Source organism: Argiope bruennichi, chromosome 3 (assembly GCF_947563725.1).
Source record: "Argiope bruennichi chromosome 3, qqArgBrue1.1, whole genome shotgun sequence".
Classification (NCBI taxonomy): domain Eukaryota; kingdom Metazoa; phylum Arthropoda; class Arachnida; order Araneae; family Araneidae; genus Argiope; species Argiope bruennichi.
Genome location: NC_079153.1, coordinates 98,175,066 through 98,191,257, shown reverse-complemented (window position 1 = coordinate 98,191,257; position 16,192 = coordinate 98,175,066). Strand labels below are relative to the sequence as shown.

General features: G+C 28.0%; 1 protein-coding gene across 2 annotated transcripts in view; it reads right to left on the bottom strand.

Moving 5' to 3' along the window:
* Positions 1-16,192, bottom strand: part of LOC129963199 (uncharacterized) — an 88,109-nt gene that overhangs the window by 22,557 nt on the left and 49,360 nt on the right. For both annotated transcript variants that reach the window (XM_056077376.1, XM_056077378.1), the window contains exons 4-7: positions 9,816-9,910; positions 8,540-8,644; positions 3,210-3,330; positions 2,108-2,175 (exon numbers count right to left, since the gene is read on the bottom strand). In XM_056077376.1, the coding sequence (XP_055933351.1) occupies positions 2,108-2,175; positions 3,210-3,330; positions 8,540-8,644; positions 9,816-9,910 (389 nt within the window). The remainder of the gene's footprint in view (positions 1-2,107; positions 2,176-3,209; positions 3,331-8,539; positions 8,645-9,815; positions 9,911-16,192) is intronic.

Below are 16,192 nucleotides of genomic sequence, written 5' to 3'. Positions count from 1 at the left end.
AGTGTTGATTTATGAAGATAAATTTCTTGGATCTTGAACTTATGAACAATATGTCTTAAACATAAATATTTCAATAAGAAAGGTTCTTTGGTCTATTTAATATCGAAATCCTTCAATTTAAAAAACACTAAATTTGAGTACTTGTCAAGGGATTAAAACAACTTCTAGTTTGAACGCTTGTAAATTTGTTTTATGTTCTTGATCATTCTTTAGAGGAGCTAGTTGTAACAATATTTGGGAAAATGTCTATGGTTTTTTTTTTTTTAAGTATTTGTGATTTTTTGAATAGAACTACTTTTTTTGATAATTTAACTATTCTTTCATAATAGGCATAGTTCAATAATTTTGTTGAAGTTAACTCCAGAAATGTTTTTTTTAAAACTTGAAGGCTGTTGCAACTTGCCGCGGATATGGGTCAATTTGTAACAATTAAAACAAAGACTTTTAAAATTAGTGTCTATTTATTCTTGTTTTATTATTTGAAATATATAAAACATTTGGAAATTATTATCTCTCGATACAATGGTAATAAATGATATCACGTGATTTACAGTAAAATAAAGATAAAAATATTTAACCATTCGACATATTCGCCTATCTGTATTAGATTTGTAGTTAAAGTAATCAAATGATATACTGTTTCCTATCCTCATATTTTGCAATCTCCATCATCATCAGAATTATGGACCGTGGAGGCTTATTTGTTATGTCCTGGCTGTGGGGTTGAAGTGCCCAGGTTCGAAACCCGATATCTCTGAAGAACTTCATTGTAATCATTGTATGCTAATTCTGTGAAGCACCCCCCACCACCGGAGAAGGAAAAGAGATGCTAGTTCGGGCACTAATCGGTGGTTTTGGCATGATCTCCGTCATCTAACAGCTGTTCAAAATTGCGTCTTCTATCCCGAAATAACCCTGCCATTACTTCATAATGGGATGTCGATATATTATAATATTACAAAATATATCATCAGAATTGTTGTACTTATCGCCACAAGCTAAACCAAAAATCGTTCTATTTTTTTGGAATCTGTATGTTAATTCAAAATCTTCTTCGCATTTTTCTCTTTCGATTTCTTTTTTTTTTCCGTTAAAATTTTCTTTCTCTTTTCTTTTATTAATTATGTCGTCTATATCTTTTTTCTTTGCTTCTCATCAAGTAGGTGAGTTAGAAATTATTTTATTTTTTTATTAGATGAAATTCTTTTAGATTCATTCAAAGGTAAAAGCTCAGAACGACATCTCAGAAATCGGATGTTAATATTTAAAGCAGAAATTCTAATTATATGAATTAAGCACAAATCAAGATAAATCTTGCAAATTGATTGAGATTTTGATACAACTTCACTGATTTCGGACACTTTTGTGGATATATAAAGAAATATTGTGATTAATAAAATAATTAATGCAGATTTTTTAAATCTTCATGCATATAAAAAAATAAACTATTAAAAACATTTTTAAGAAAATCAATCAACTTATTTTAAAACAGAATTTATGAAATATTTTTTTCTCCCTTTACTAGTTAGAACAGAGCACAAGTTCAAAATTTCTCATTATCCATTTCGGCTGGACACTGACTGTTTTCGTGTAATAAGTTCATCATAAGATTCACATTTAGCGAAAATTTTGATACAAAATTTTAAAAACTTTTATAAATAATATCAATTGTAAAGTTATAAAGCAAAAGTTTCCAAACTTTTAAGCAATTACAACCAACTTTTTATGAAACTTTCTATTTCTATTTTCTATATAGCTATCCACTTCGTCTTCGTCACATTCAATATTTCCAGAGATAAAAAACATGTATTTTTTAATAAAAAAAGTTTTGTAGATCAGAAAGAGACTTTCATAAATGAAAAAAGATTTATCATAAAATACAATTTTGGAAGAACAACTTTAATAATTCGTGATTTGATGAAGAATCCAAGCCTATTAATATTATTTCAGCTCCTAAATACACTTTTTGCAAGTTAGGAAAAGATATGTATACATTCAAGATCTTGCTGCGATTCACAGTTTGAGAACTTATGCTATAAAACATTTGATGATGTCACTTCTTTATCACTTTTTCATTTATATATAGCTCAGTTTAGCAACTACTCACCTGGCTATAAGAACAAACATGATGAAGTCGAATGTAGGTTCCGCTCCAGCTCTGACACCGTCAACTACCTGTAAAATGAATAAATCTCGCTCTAATACTTTATTTTTACTTTTCTACTATAGTCATGTGATGATATAAATAACAATCGAATGATAAGAATGTGAAAAGCATATAAATGACTCAATAAAATTTTATCTATCAATATATATCCATTGCATATACTACTCTAACAAGTCCGGATTTTTTACATCAACGAATTCTCCTACTACCAAAATCAAGACAACGAGCTATTTGTGTTTAATATGGGCCTGAACGTCATTTTATTAATTAAAATTTTTTTTAATAATTTATTAATTAAATTTATTAACTAATATATAATTAAATTATTTACTAATTTATTAATTAAATTAATTAGTGACCAATAAAAAAAATTTCAAAAACCCAATTATATCTATACTACCATAGAACGTCGTTTGTTATATTGTGTTTTATCACAATTTTACACTTTGTGACGTCTAAAAACCCTCTAAACTTGCCACCAAAACATTTGAACATCCAATATATTGACATATTGGTCTAATATTGCATTGTATTAACGGCGCACGGAAAATAAACAGAATAATATAAAGAAAATTTGTGGACCAATTCACAATTGAATTATAAGGGTGGTGAAAAAATGCTTTGTAATATTTGAATGTGTAAATTAATTTGTGAATATTAAAATAAATTGGATATTAAATTCATTTATTTATATTAAAATAAGAGGGCTTTACATTTAAGTAGAACTAATTTGATTTATTAGAACGCATAATGCTGTGATATAAGGTTTAATTAAAAGAAACTTCAAATCCAGTTTACAACGGAAAAAAATTACCAATAGTTTTGAATTTAAAACAACGGAAACAAGCACAAATATTGTCCCAATCAAAACAAGAGTTCTTGGTACAATATATTTAATAAACTTTCTGTAGGTTTATTTGAAAAATGGAGCAAATGGAAGAACAACCCCTTACCTAAGATAAAAAATATATGTAATTAAATATAACAATTTAAACTAGATAATAGTCAAACAAGTGCATAGGAAAAGGAGAAAAAAAAATACCTGAGCAACTGTAAGTCTAGCAGTGACTGTTTTTAGAAATTTCTTCTGCATATCTTTAAAATTTTTAAAGGCCTTCTTCACTTCTGTTTTTGTTTTGGAAAGTGTCGAGGAATCGCTTTCACTGAAAAAAATTTTTTTTTTTAAATTAAAGGTTGTTAGAATCTCTAATCTGAAACTTAGTATCATGATAATATTTCACACTTTATTTATTCGGATCTATTTTCTTCGTTTTAATTTATTACCATAGCTGATATATTCTGTGCGCAATCACAGAATTTATTAAAAAAAAAAAAAATTAGAGCCTAAATGCATTATGTCCAAACCCCATCAAAAATTTTGAAGAATATTAAAGCCTTAGCCGATTATAAACTGAAAAATCTAATATTGAATTTTGATTAGTCGCATATAAGTTATTAAAATATTCACATATAGACATAAATTATTTATTACATAAATTTTTCCTTCAAAAAATTTATGTAATAAATTATTTGAAGAAAAATCATTAATATAAAAATATTTTTGAGATAATTTTACCTTAAAAGGAAAAAAAAATTGATTTAAAATAAATTTGTTATAACTGAAAAGAACTAATGTTTTTTTTTTTAATTTTAAAGTAGTCTAAAATGGGCTTATATGCGATAATATCCTCAGAATTAAAAATTTAAATAAAATTTTCGTAGTTCTGTCCTAATAAGAATCAACTATGCAAAAAGTGACAGCATGTAAAATTTTGTAATCTGGATTCCAATAATTTGTCTTTTAAAATATTTTGACCCCTTTTTGGATTATACAATTTACAGACAGACTTATAAATATTATCAAATATAGGTTTATAAGAACTATCATGTTGAAAACATATGATAAGTATTATAATATTAATAGAAAAATTTCGAAGAAAACTTTTTAAAAAGATAATAATATAATACATAATGATTATTATATATATATATATATTTTAGTTTGATTAACAAACATTATATTTTCATTCGTTGACAATTCATTAATAATCGGACAATAAAGATAGTCATAGCACTTGTTGGCGCACAAATGCAAAAAACGGTCGATATTTTAAGACAAAAATATAACTATGAATAGAAATTTTATTTATAATTAAATATGTTGTTATTATTTAAATTTAGTTTAATTTAATAAACTACAACCCCCTTACACTTTACATTTCTTATTTATAGGTCCTTGGTTTAAAATGGGCACTTATATTTTAATTCTTCTGAGGATTTTAGAAAAGATAAAGAAAACCCAGACTAAGATCTAAAGCTCAGTTATGCAGGATTTAAAAATTCACCACATTTTTATTAAAAAAAGAATTAAAAAAGCTCTAAGTCATGTAAAGAATTCTTTTTTTGTTAATGTTCAATAAATGAAATACTGAGAAATAATGTTATCTTAATTTTTATACAATGATCTGGTATTATTAATTATTTTTTTGAAATAATTCTGATATACATGCAGTAAAATTCTACTGAGATACTACTAAAATTTGCCGTGTTATGAAAAATCGGTTATCATTATATTAAGCCAATCAGCAGTCGTCTTGAAGAAAAGACATCCACTAATTGATATATTTTACTTGAGTCAGCCCTTTAAATGATCAAAAAAAGCTTAAAATGAAGAAATTTCAAGACTCATAACTCGGTCAGTTTGGAATATAGAGGAGCCGATTTTTTTAACTCTTCAATTGTTTATCCCACAATTTTCACAGGTTGGAAGAGTCAATCACTTTTTTGCTGCAACTCTCGTATTGTGCATTTTTAGAGTTTATCACTGGTGTGTTTCGCTGTTGTGCATTTTAAATTTATCATGATATTATTGGCTAGCGTACAATGACAGTTCGCTTCATTTAAAAAACATTTTAACTTGTATGGAAACATTGCATCAAAAAAAGAATGAAAATGTTCGCAGTCAGAGGGTTAAAATGCTATTGTATTACAGTTATTTTACTAAACATGACAGATAACTGGAGCAATTGTATAAAAATTTAAATTTCGTAATTTTCTCAAAAGTACAATTGACTCAAACAATTATAATTGCTTACAACATTTAAAATATTTATTAATATATTACAGATATTCTGCGCGTCAAAACAACCGCATGATAAATACTTTTCCTTCCTTTTATGACATTTTTTTTCACCACACAATCGTATTGCGATATGTGGTCACTTGCTACATTGTTCTGGTAATTGCTACTTTAGAAATCATATTTCAACATGACTTAAAATGAACTGCCCGTTCAATATAGCAATGACCTGACGTCAACAGTCTTTGACTTTTCCAAAGCATTACGAGTCGATTATATCTCATCAATCTCCTACCAGCCATTTATACCGGAAGAACAACATTTGATACATTCTTCAGAGTAATAAAAAAAAATTCTGAAGTGAATAAACTCTTCATCAGAAAAGAATGTGACATTTCAATAAGGTGAGTGAAGATTCTTCATAAAAAAAGTTATCGTCATCTTTTCTCAAATAGATATCTCAAAAATTGAAATCGTAAGAATGAAAAACGATAAAACTGGTAAGTGAAATGTAATCGCAGCAGTTTTAATACTTTTGTGGTTTATTCATTCACAAAATACTTTAAAACCACAATCAATGATCGTATCATCTCATAAAATGGCTAGCTGAGATCGGAACTCAAAAATATTCTATGACAATGAAAGCGAGATTCAAAAATAGTTTTTTCGTTATACAATTCCGAACTATATATATATATGTAAACACATAATTTTTTAGCAGTTTCGTGGCAGAAGAGAGAAGACACTTTTGCAATTTTAAACTTCGCTTTTATTCCATCTCGAGAGGCATAATCCATGTACAAACAAGAAGCGACAAGCTACGCCTGCATTACAACATAAGAGTGAAAAGAGAAAAAAGCGAACGAAATATTTATCCCCATGATTATATGTTATGAGATTCTGATAGCTATTTCTTTATACGTGTCGATTTAGATAAGGGTATTATAGAGATCTTTTAAAAGAATGCGTTTAGATCGACAAATTTTTATTCCTTCACTCGGAGTCTGGGAACTCATCGATTTCAGCAATTTTACAGAGATTCTGTTGTATTAATTAAATGAAAAAGGTGGAATTGGATCAGGAAATAAGAGAACATTTTAGAATGAAGTTAATAAGGGCTAGATTAAGATAAAAATTAGGACAACAATTAGGATTTAATTTACAGATATCATTACATATATATATTTCAAATCTCATTTCTCATTAGATAGATTCTTTCTTTAGATAAGGATTCATGAAAATTGTATTAATTAAAGGCTGCCTTTCTGTGAATATAAAAAAAATATTTTATCCTTAGTGTTATCATTTTATTGAATAAAGATATTACAGAAATTTTCAATCATTTTCTTGAATTTATCTCTAAATTGCTAGACGTAATATTTTATTAAATGTTGTATTGTGTTTTTAAAAACTTTTGTACAACAGCTCTAGAAAAAAATCAGCTTTTGATGTTCTTCCAAAATGTGTTATACTTAAGTTCAAATTCTCAATTTAATTGCCAGAAATAAGATAAATGTTACATATTATAATATTTAATATATAAAAGTATTCTTTGATTACAATTATACACACTCAATCTAATGGCTCGTATTAAACTATTGTATAACATTTAATAACTTTCCTTTTAATATTAAATTTTTTGTTGTATAACATTTGCGCCAAGGAGATGTCTGTAAATGTTAAGTGATATGTATAGACATTATATTATAATTATTTAGGATATTGAAATTTTCCTTTTAAACCAATTTTGTTTGGATTCTTTTAAAATTTTTTTTTCAATATTAAAACCTGGACAAAGCAAATAATATTCAACCCATTCGATATATCTGGATAACTGGCCACCTCCAGAAATATTAAAGCGAGGTTCTAAGGGCAAATATGGAAGGATATGGTTATGTACCTACATTCCCATAGGAGGAATGAATCATTATCATGATGTAGTCAGCACAATGAATACTATCACTGCTGCATTTTTCAGGAAGGTGATCGTTCCGTTCTCACCCCATATTTGATATGCAACTGGAAGTACTAATAATAAATTTGTAACAAGAAGGAGTTATCTTCAACCAGTTAAAGCACCCAAAAGTGTTGAATGACCGTCTTTTCCATAGCATAACATGAGAATTTGAGAATGGATTTCTAAGAACCACGACAAAAACAACCGTATTTTCCATCACGATTTTGTCACTCCCATAGGAGGAAAGTTCCATCATTGGAATGGAAGCAGCTCGACCCCACAACAATATTGTGTTAATTAGGGGAGAAAGAATGTGTTTATTTCTGCAGAAACCTATATTCTTGAGTATATGAATGATCGATAGACACTCTTAAAATAATGTGATAATCACAGATATTCACTCTTAATAATGTTCTCCCTTGGTGGAAGATTATTAAGAAGCATAAAGTAGGCTTCAGTGACTGTTTTGTGACATTTTATTATCTTTTATTAATAAAAAAAAGAGAAAATTATTTTCATTCCATGAGACGGTGAATACATAAGGAGGTAATAAATAACGTACAAAGGTTTTTAAGTATTTGATATCTTTTAAAACTATTCTTCTTTTTTTTTGTTAAATGAAATTTATGATTTAAAATTTGTGAATTTTTATTCTTCTTAAAATTATTTTTTTACTATGCAATATTATTAGCCTCTGTTTTAGTGATTCATTGTCTCATTTTTTTTTAATGAAAATTTACTGAAAGATAAAGTAAAGCAACCGTATGACACAGAAAGAAAATATGTTTGAATACTTATTAAAAAACTGCATATTTTTCAGTTTATAATTTTGCAATGTTAAGCATTAATGTTTTATTCCAAATCTGTAATAAGCCATAAAAAATGTTGAAATAGTCAGTCTGGAAACTAAAGAACGTTTGTCAAAAAAGAAACATTCCTAATATATATATATATATATATATATATATATATATATATATATATATATATATATATATATATATATATATATATATATATATATAATATTTAAATAATTTTTCGGATGAAAGAAATTATTTAAATATTATTTCGGATTATTTCAAAATAAACTATAAATATCTTAAAAGTCACGATAAAAAGAACTAGCTAACGACATTCAAACTAAACGAATCTGTTAGCTGCTCTTATTTTTTTAGTAAAGAAAAAAAAATGTTTATTATTTTTTCCAGAAGTTGCGATTACATATAAACACCGTAACATATATTTTTAAGACGCATCCACTTCAGAAAATATTTTGAAATCGGAATGTTTTGATTTGTGCAGAAAGTACGAGGAAAATATTGGGAAATGGTACCTCTTTTTCTCTTCATCGCAAATGAATTGCAACTTCTGATCTTGATCACGTGAACTTTGAGTTGAGTCGTCTTCTTCCTGGAGCCATACGGTGCAAGGCAACACACTGTAAAAAGGAAGTGTACATAATTCTCTCCCGTTTCCAAGATTGCGATAAGGCGCAATGCATGCACAGATGCTGATCTTCAAATAATAACGCGAATTCTTTAGCACACAGAGCATAATTTTCGCTACGATTGTAAATAAGGAAGAATTGGCTTGCGATTTTCACAACCAATCCAAAATTCCGTTAAGTACTTATAATTCTGTTCCAAAGTTTGTTTTTGCAGAAATTCTTCAGATTATTTAGAATCAGCATTGCATTATTAAATTATGTTAATTTTTAATTTAACTGAGCTGCAGTACCAAAACAATTCGGTTCCAAGTTTTTTAATACAGTAATATTTTTTGGTTATGCTGATTAATTTTGTCCTCTCTTTTTTAAAAGAAATTTTTTTTCGAATATCTTTTTAGAATACTAATAAAAAAAGTGTTTTTAAAGATTTTATTTTTGCTGTTTTCTAAAATTAAAACTTAAACATTACTTTATTTCGACCAGCATAATTCTGTCTACAGCTACTTTTGAATTTCCTTTTTAAAGTTTCCCACCTTTTTACAATGCATTTATTGGTACCATTAGATTATATTTAAATAATTAATGTAAATGGAATTCCCTGAAATTTACTTTCTTTCTCAGATTCCATTATTCTTTTAGTACTTTTTAAAGTATAAAAACGAGATAATAATCTATTTATATGATTATAATATTTTAAGTTTCTGAATCGAATCTTAGCTAAATACTCAAACTTTTCGTATATTGGTAATGATCATATAGTAATTTGTATAATACTTTTTTAATTGTTTTTTATTAATTTAATTTAGCTTTCAATAAAAACAAAAATCATTTTAATAACTAAATTCTTTCTAAAAAGTGATAACATACGAGAAGTGCTATACTAGATTGTTTCGATAAACCAATATGTGAACTGTTGCAAAAGAATTCACACCACATAGCTTTAATAATAATTCGATGCTCATAAAAATAAATCAATAAATGTAAGCAATATGTGGAATTCAATGTTTTGTTAAATAACTTATAAGTATGAGCTGAAACTTAACTGAAGTAGATCTATATAAGTGAAGTGGTTTTACTTGTTACTGAAATAGTTTTAGCTTCATATGGATTTACATATAAAGTTCATTTGAATAAAATTCCAAGATGTGAATGAAATACCAACACTAGCGAAGATCCTTTGCACATTCCTATTCCACTTGTCGCCAAGGCGGTCAAAATGAGATCACACGGAAGTCCAGGGTTGCAAGTGAATGACACCTGTGAAATAAACACTTTTTTTAAAAATAACATTTTACATTTTAATAAAATTTCAAGGGCTTATTCATATTTAGGATAAAGGGAAAGAAACTGAGTTTTTCTGTAATGATTATTACAACTAGTTTTGCATTTAAAAAAAAACAAATTGTTTTAAAAATTGAAGTAAATAAATTAAATTCTCAAACAAGTAGTTAGTTGCAAAGCAAATGTTTCGTTTTCAAATTTATTTAAGATTGAAATTATTTTTGTAACTAATTGATTTCAATTTACATAACGTCACGCGATAAAAATCTTGGTATAATGATGCAACATAGAACGGTTTTCTAACTCTTAAGGCCATAAAACAAAAATATCCAGGAATTTATTGCCAAAAGTTATAAACAAACATGGTTACTTTTTGACAAAATCGCCATGAAAATTCAGGCATCTGTCCTGTTAGTGGACTAGATTTTCAATCCTCTTTTCTCAGCAAATCGTCTCCAGTAATGGAAAATGGATTTTAACGCTCCTTTGAAGCTTCTCATTAGTCTAGAAATTTCCTTTTCTTTTCAAGTAAGAATGTGGAGTCTAAATATTCCATCGAATATTTAGACATTCCATCGCGATATAGAATGTCAAAATATTCATGCTCTAAAGTTGCAGATTTGGTATGATATGACTGTCAGCTCGTTGTCTGGGATTCCACTATAATTCCCTTTCATTCGAGCTTTTTACCGGTGTCCTGGCCTAGGGGTAGCAAGTCTTCCTAGTGATCTGGGCGTCGAGTCCTGGTTCAGTGATCTGGCGTCGTTCGAGTCCTGGTTCAGACATGGTTGTTCTTCCCTCTATGTTTTATCTGTGGTTTGTGTGAAACTGACCCCCCCCCCCCCGTAAAAAGGGTTTGTGCAAGTGAGTGTCATCATATGAGCTAGAAGTCAGACTTCTGCCTTCGGGTGCTCAGGAGTCTTTACCCTCAGAAACTACTGCACCCCCTTTCCGTTGTAATGCGGACACGATACCATCATCATCATCATCATTCGAGCATTTTAATCTTCTCGTTAGATGAGGTCTTCTGTTGAGACACATTTACATTTTAGTCCCCCTTCGTTGAGAACATAGCTTAGAGCCGAGCGACTTTTATCTCTTCCCGGAAAATGTCATGAAGGCAAATTTTCTACATTATAAATGGAACGTTGAAGCCTATTTTTGGAATCATTGGCAACAACGTTCTTTGTAAACGGGATCGGAAACCTGTTCCAGAGTTATGACAAAGGCCTGAATACCCTCGGCGAATATGTCAAAGGGCAACTATGTTTGCATGTAACTTTTTGTAATAGATTCATTTTATTCTCTGATCTCATCCTCAGCATCGTCCATAGGAGCTTGTAAAGAATGAGCCCCATATTTTTACTTTTAATAGACTCAAATTTAATTGTCGCATCTTTTCATTCCTTTCGCGAAATAAATGTTCTATTCTTAAAACTGTAGAAAAGTTATTGTGAAAAAATATCTAAATTTTACGCAATGAGCAAATTCCAAACAGTAACATTCATTTATTGTTGACTACACCTAAGTAAAATTGTTTATGCAATATGCAGATGTTTTCAGTTAATAACTTCCGGAAATATCAATATATAATATAATAAGGATTTTTGTCCCATTTTAAAAGTCATGTCTTTTTATTTATTGTTATTTACTTTTCACTCTGTTCTTTCACTAATTTTGAAGTTTTTTAAAAATAGTTTTAAGCAAAATTACTGAAAATCTGTCATCAAACATTCATCAATTATTTCATTGTTAATCGTTAAGAATGAAGATTCTCTTTATAATTTTATATTTTTGGAGGAATAGCGTTGCTTTCTCATTTATTTCATGAAATATTTCGTGTAATCTGTAATAAAAACTAAATAATATGTATCTGATATGCAGAACGTTTATATTGTCTATCTTTGTAATATTCTTAGTAGCGTGTTTCCAGTAAGCATGTTGTTAAAAATTGCTGATTTAATATAAATAGAATGCATTAAGCCATTTTTAATGTTGAATTCAACTGCAATTTTAATGAGGATTAAGAAAATGAAATTACAGCACGACATAAGACAGCATAGTTAAGTTTTAGAGAATGTGGACAGTTAGGCTTCCATTCAAATATCACGATATGTGACTTGACTCCTTGAGAGTGGGGTTATGTAAATATTAAACAGAACAAGTGTAAGGGTACTAAAAAGCTCGACTTCGATATCATTAGAATTTCATGTTTAAAGTTATTTTGTTTAAAGAACTATAAATATTAAGTTACGTATTACGGATTTTATTACATTCAAGCACCTACGGCAATTCCCAGCAAACCATCTGGTATTCAAAGGGGCTGGCCAGTAAAATTTCAAAAATTATGATTTTGATCAAGAAGGTTTTTCTGTAAAATAATCTTATTCAGCATTGTGTTGAGATTTATTTTATATTTTGTTCATTAATAGTTTGATTACTAAAATGGTATAATTTGTAAAGGTATCATAAAGCCATTCTTAAAAGAAGTTAATTAAATTTTAAAATTTTCTGCTGTATGTTCTTTAAATGTTTCAGAAATAGAAAAAGAAATGTAAAACCTTTTTTTCTTTTTCTTTTTTTGCGTAAAACATTTATCTGCTAACTTAGGAAACCAAATGCAGGTTGATACTAAACAAGTAATATATATATTAAACAATTTAAGTCAATTCCTACTTAGGTTAACAATAATTTTTTTTATTTTAGTTACTTTTTATTAAATAATTACAATTAATATAAATATATATATACATATGACAGAATTACAATATTAAGTGGCAAAATAGAACTTGACGACCATTTGGCGACGGATTTAGCGATTTTGGAAACCAAATAGAAATTACTGGACAAATTTAATTAATTGATATTTGAAAAAAACTGTATTAACATTAAGTGTCATCCACTATAAGTTTAAAAAAATGTATTTGAATTTGAGTGGATGAATAAAAAGTATTTTATTAACGATTGAAAATTTAAACAAGATATATGTAGAGAGAGTGTGAGCTAATAGTAGATAGGAATTGAAAAACATCTAGACAGTACGCTGCGATGAAATTATAAGTTTGATTTTATTACAAAGGAACTATGGGTTTCAACTATATGCCATTTTTCAATGAAGTTTTATAGATTGGCTTAAAAACTTTACTTTATTTTATGAATATATTTTTTTATTTCTATGTTTTTTTTACTTCTATGCAGTAAATAAAAGACCTTATTCCTAAAATTCTTTTTAGAAATAAAAGTGTTATAGTTAAATTTGTCATCCAATCAAAGAAATAATGAGCTGTCTCGAAAACGGGGCCATTTGAGATGAGTTAATATTCAAATGACAAAGGAATTAGATAAAAGATATAGCGCAGACAAAATATTTCACGGCTTTCTCGGAAAAAAATTTATGAGTAACCTTGAGGAAACAGTCATTGTTCTTTTGTATGTGGAAAATTGCTTTGAAGAAAGCTATTTTCTTGTTCTCAAAAATATGAGATCGTCACAGAGGCATAAGGAGAGAAAGCTTCAATTTAGGTTTAACGTTCAATTTTACTAGATAAGATATTTATCATATAAAAAAATCTACTTTTTTAGATATTTTCACAAAATAATGGGCCAAACGATCTAATTCCAGTATAGTTTCATAAGAATTTCGACCTGAATATGTAAAATAAATTTAAAATAATCATTCAGCATTCAATCAACTTTCACTATGGTAAATTCAACTACAGTTCTATTCTTTCGAGAAACCTCTTAAAATCGATTTTTCGATACCAGTTTTTGAAAAATATCGATTTATCGAAATCATGATCATGCATAATAGTTCACGATAAATCGCGATACAATAAATTGATATCTGATATATTGATATTATATAAAAAATACTTTTTTAGATATTTTTACAAAAGAATGGGCCAAATAATCTAATTCAGGTATAGTTTCAAAAGAATTTCAACCTGAATATGTAAAATAAATTTAAAATAAGCATTCAGCAAACAATCAACTTTTACTATGGTAACTTCATCTACAGTTCTATTCTTTCGAGAAAACTTTTAAAATAGTTTTTTGCATAACTCTAAGAGCTCTTAGAGCTCTAAACAATATATTTTGGAAGTAGCGCTGTGCCGATTTTTGATTTATGGAAAAAAAAAATTTTATTTTTAAAAAATCGATTTTTTGATACCAGTTTTTGAAAAAAAATCGATTTATCGAAATCATGATCATGAGTAATAGTTCACGATAAATCGCGATACAATAAATCGATATTCAGAAGTAATTTGCGATTTCGATTTCGCTTTCGCTTTGATTGATTAGTGTTTATTTTTGTTGCTCTTCATTCTTTTTCACATTCATACAGAATTTTTGTTAATATTTTTATAAATACCATCATATTCTAATATATAAAAATGCTTGTTTTAAGTGTGCCACTTTGCAATAAACTATTTTTAGCTCCCTAACTAAATGATAAATATATTAGAACTTATGCAAAAAATAATTACGGTTATCAGAAGACTGATGATTGTCCTTTGTTTAATCACTAAATAGTCATCTTCAGAAATAAAAGTAAAAATGATTAATTCAGATTAAATTCACAATTTATTCGCAGCTTTTTCACACTTAAGCGTTCTGGCATGAAAAAAAAAAGGAATTCCGTTATACTTCCGCTTTCGCCTAGCGGCTCATGATAAATCGCAATCACGATAAAGCACGATCACGATAAATCGCAATACAATAAATTCATATTCACAATTTATTTACGCCTTCGATTTCGTTTTGGTTACAGGTTAATGTTTATTTTTGTTTCTCTTTATTCTTATTGACCTTCAAATAGAATTTTTGTAACATTTCTATAAATACTGTCATACTCTAATATATAAAAATACTTGTTTTAAACGCAATGTTATAAATTGTAACATGCAGACATTGCTTCAGCACTGGTACGCTTTATTAAAGGGGTTTTAACAAAATTATTTTCTAACTAATTTTATTCAAAAGAAATGTGTTGGACGATATATATCGATGAGGAAATTTCGGCATCGCCCAGCCCTAACTGGGAGACCTGTTTGTTCTCAAATCATGACCAAATGTCATGAACAAGCATTTATATGATGATGCACATCACTAATACGATGATTCTCGATCTTTAAAAGCAGATTTTAAATGTTTTAAATACACAAAATAGTTTTTATTTATCCAAACTGTATCATGATCCTGCAATCCTTTAATTTCAAAGCTGAATCTCTACTACCAGCCTAATTTTTAAATGCCAAACAGGTTCATTCCTATTATTAAAAAGAGGGCGCCTCTACTGACAAAGGCTGTAAATTTTGGTATAATTTAAATTTTAATGAATATTTTAATACAAAAAATATAAGTGATAATTAAGAATGGTGCGATATTACAAAAGTTTCATGCGCTATTTTACATAATGTGCTGTTTATTTTCGAATATTTCTACAGCTTCATTAAGAATCAATGCAAAAGCGAATAAAATGCATAAATCATCCATTTACCACTGTTTGTATCTTCGCGTTTTTTTCATCTTTTCTTTTAACGATTTAAAATAAAAATGCATTTTAAAAATCATCTACAACATCGGAATTTTCAGAATAAAGAATTGAGCTATTTCCAAATTATATTAAAACATTATTACATTAAACATTGATTAGATGGTCATCTTCAACAAAGAGTTCAGTGTTGTGATTTTCTATTTAACTTTCAGATTTTGCTCTAGGTTTAAATTTTTCTCCACAATATTGACTTGTTAAGAACATTTTTACTTATGGAAAAAGTCCGTCTCAAGCTATTATTGTGATATTTTTGATAAGGAAACAAAGAAATAAAATAATATAAATAAAAATAAAACGTTATGATCTTTTTAAATCTACTTTCATTTTTAAATAAGTTTACTTATTTGCCTATTGGATAAGAAGAGTACTGTTTGCCAACGGATTCTAAAACCCTCCGCGCTTTTGCGCATGCGTTAGGATGGGTTTAATTCGTCAAAATAGGGATGAGAGGAAACATAAAAGGATAAGATGTTTACATATAACAATAGAGTGAACTCGGATTACCCGCATACAAAATTAAAATAAACTAATAAGGTCAGACATACACATGATACACACATACAAATGAAAAGAAATTGAATGAAAGAGTATCTAATAGGGCGGGAATTAAGATAAAAAAAAATGACTGAGAATTCCAGAAATGCGCTCATCCTTCCGCGTCTCACCCCTTAGTAAGATAGAATCGTCGAAAAAGGATTTTC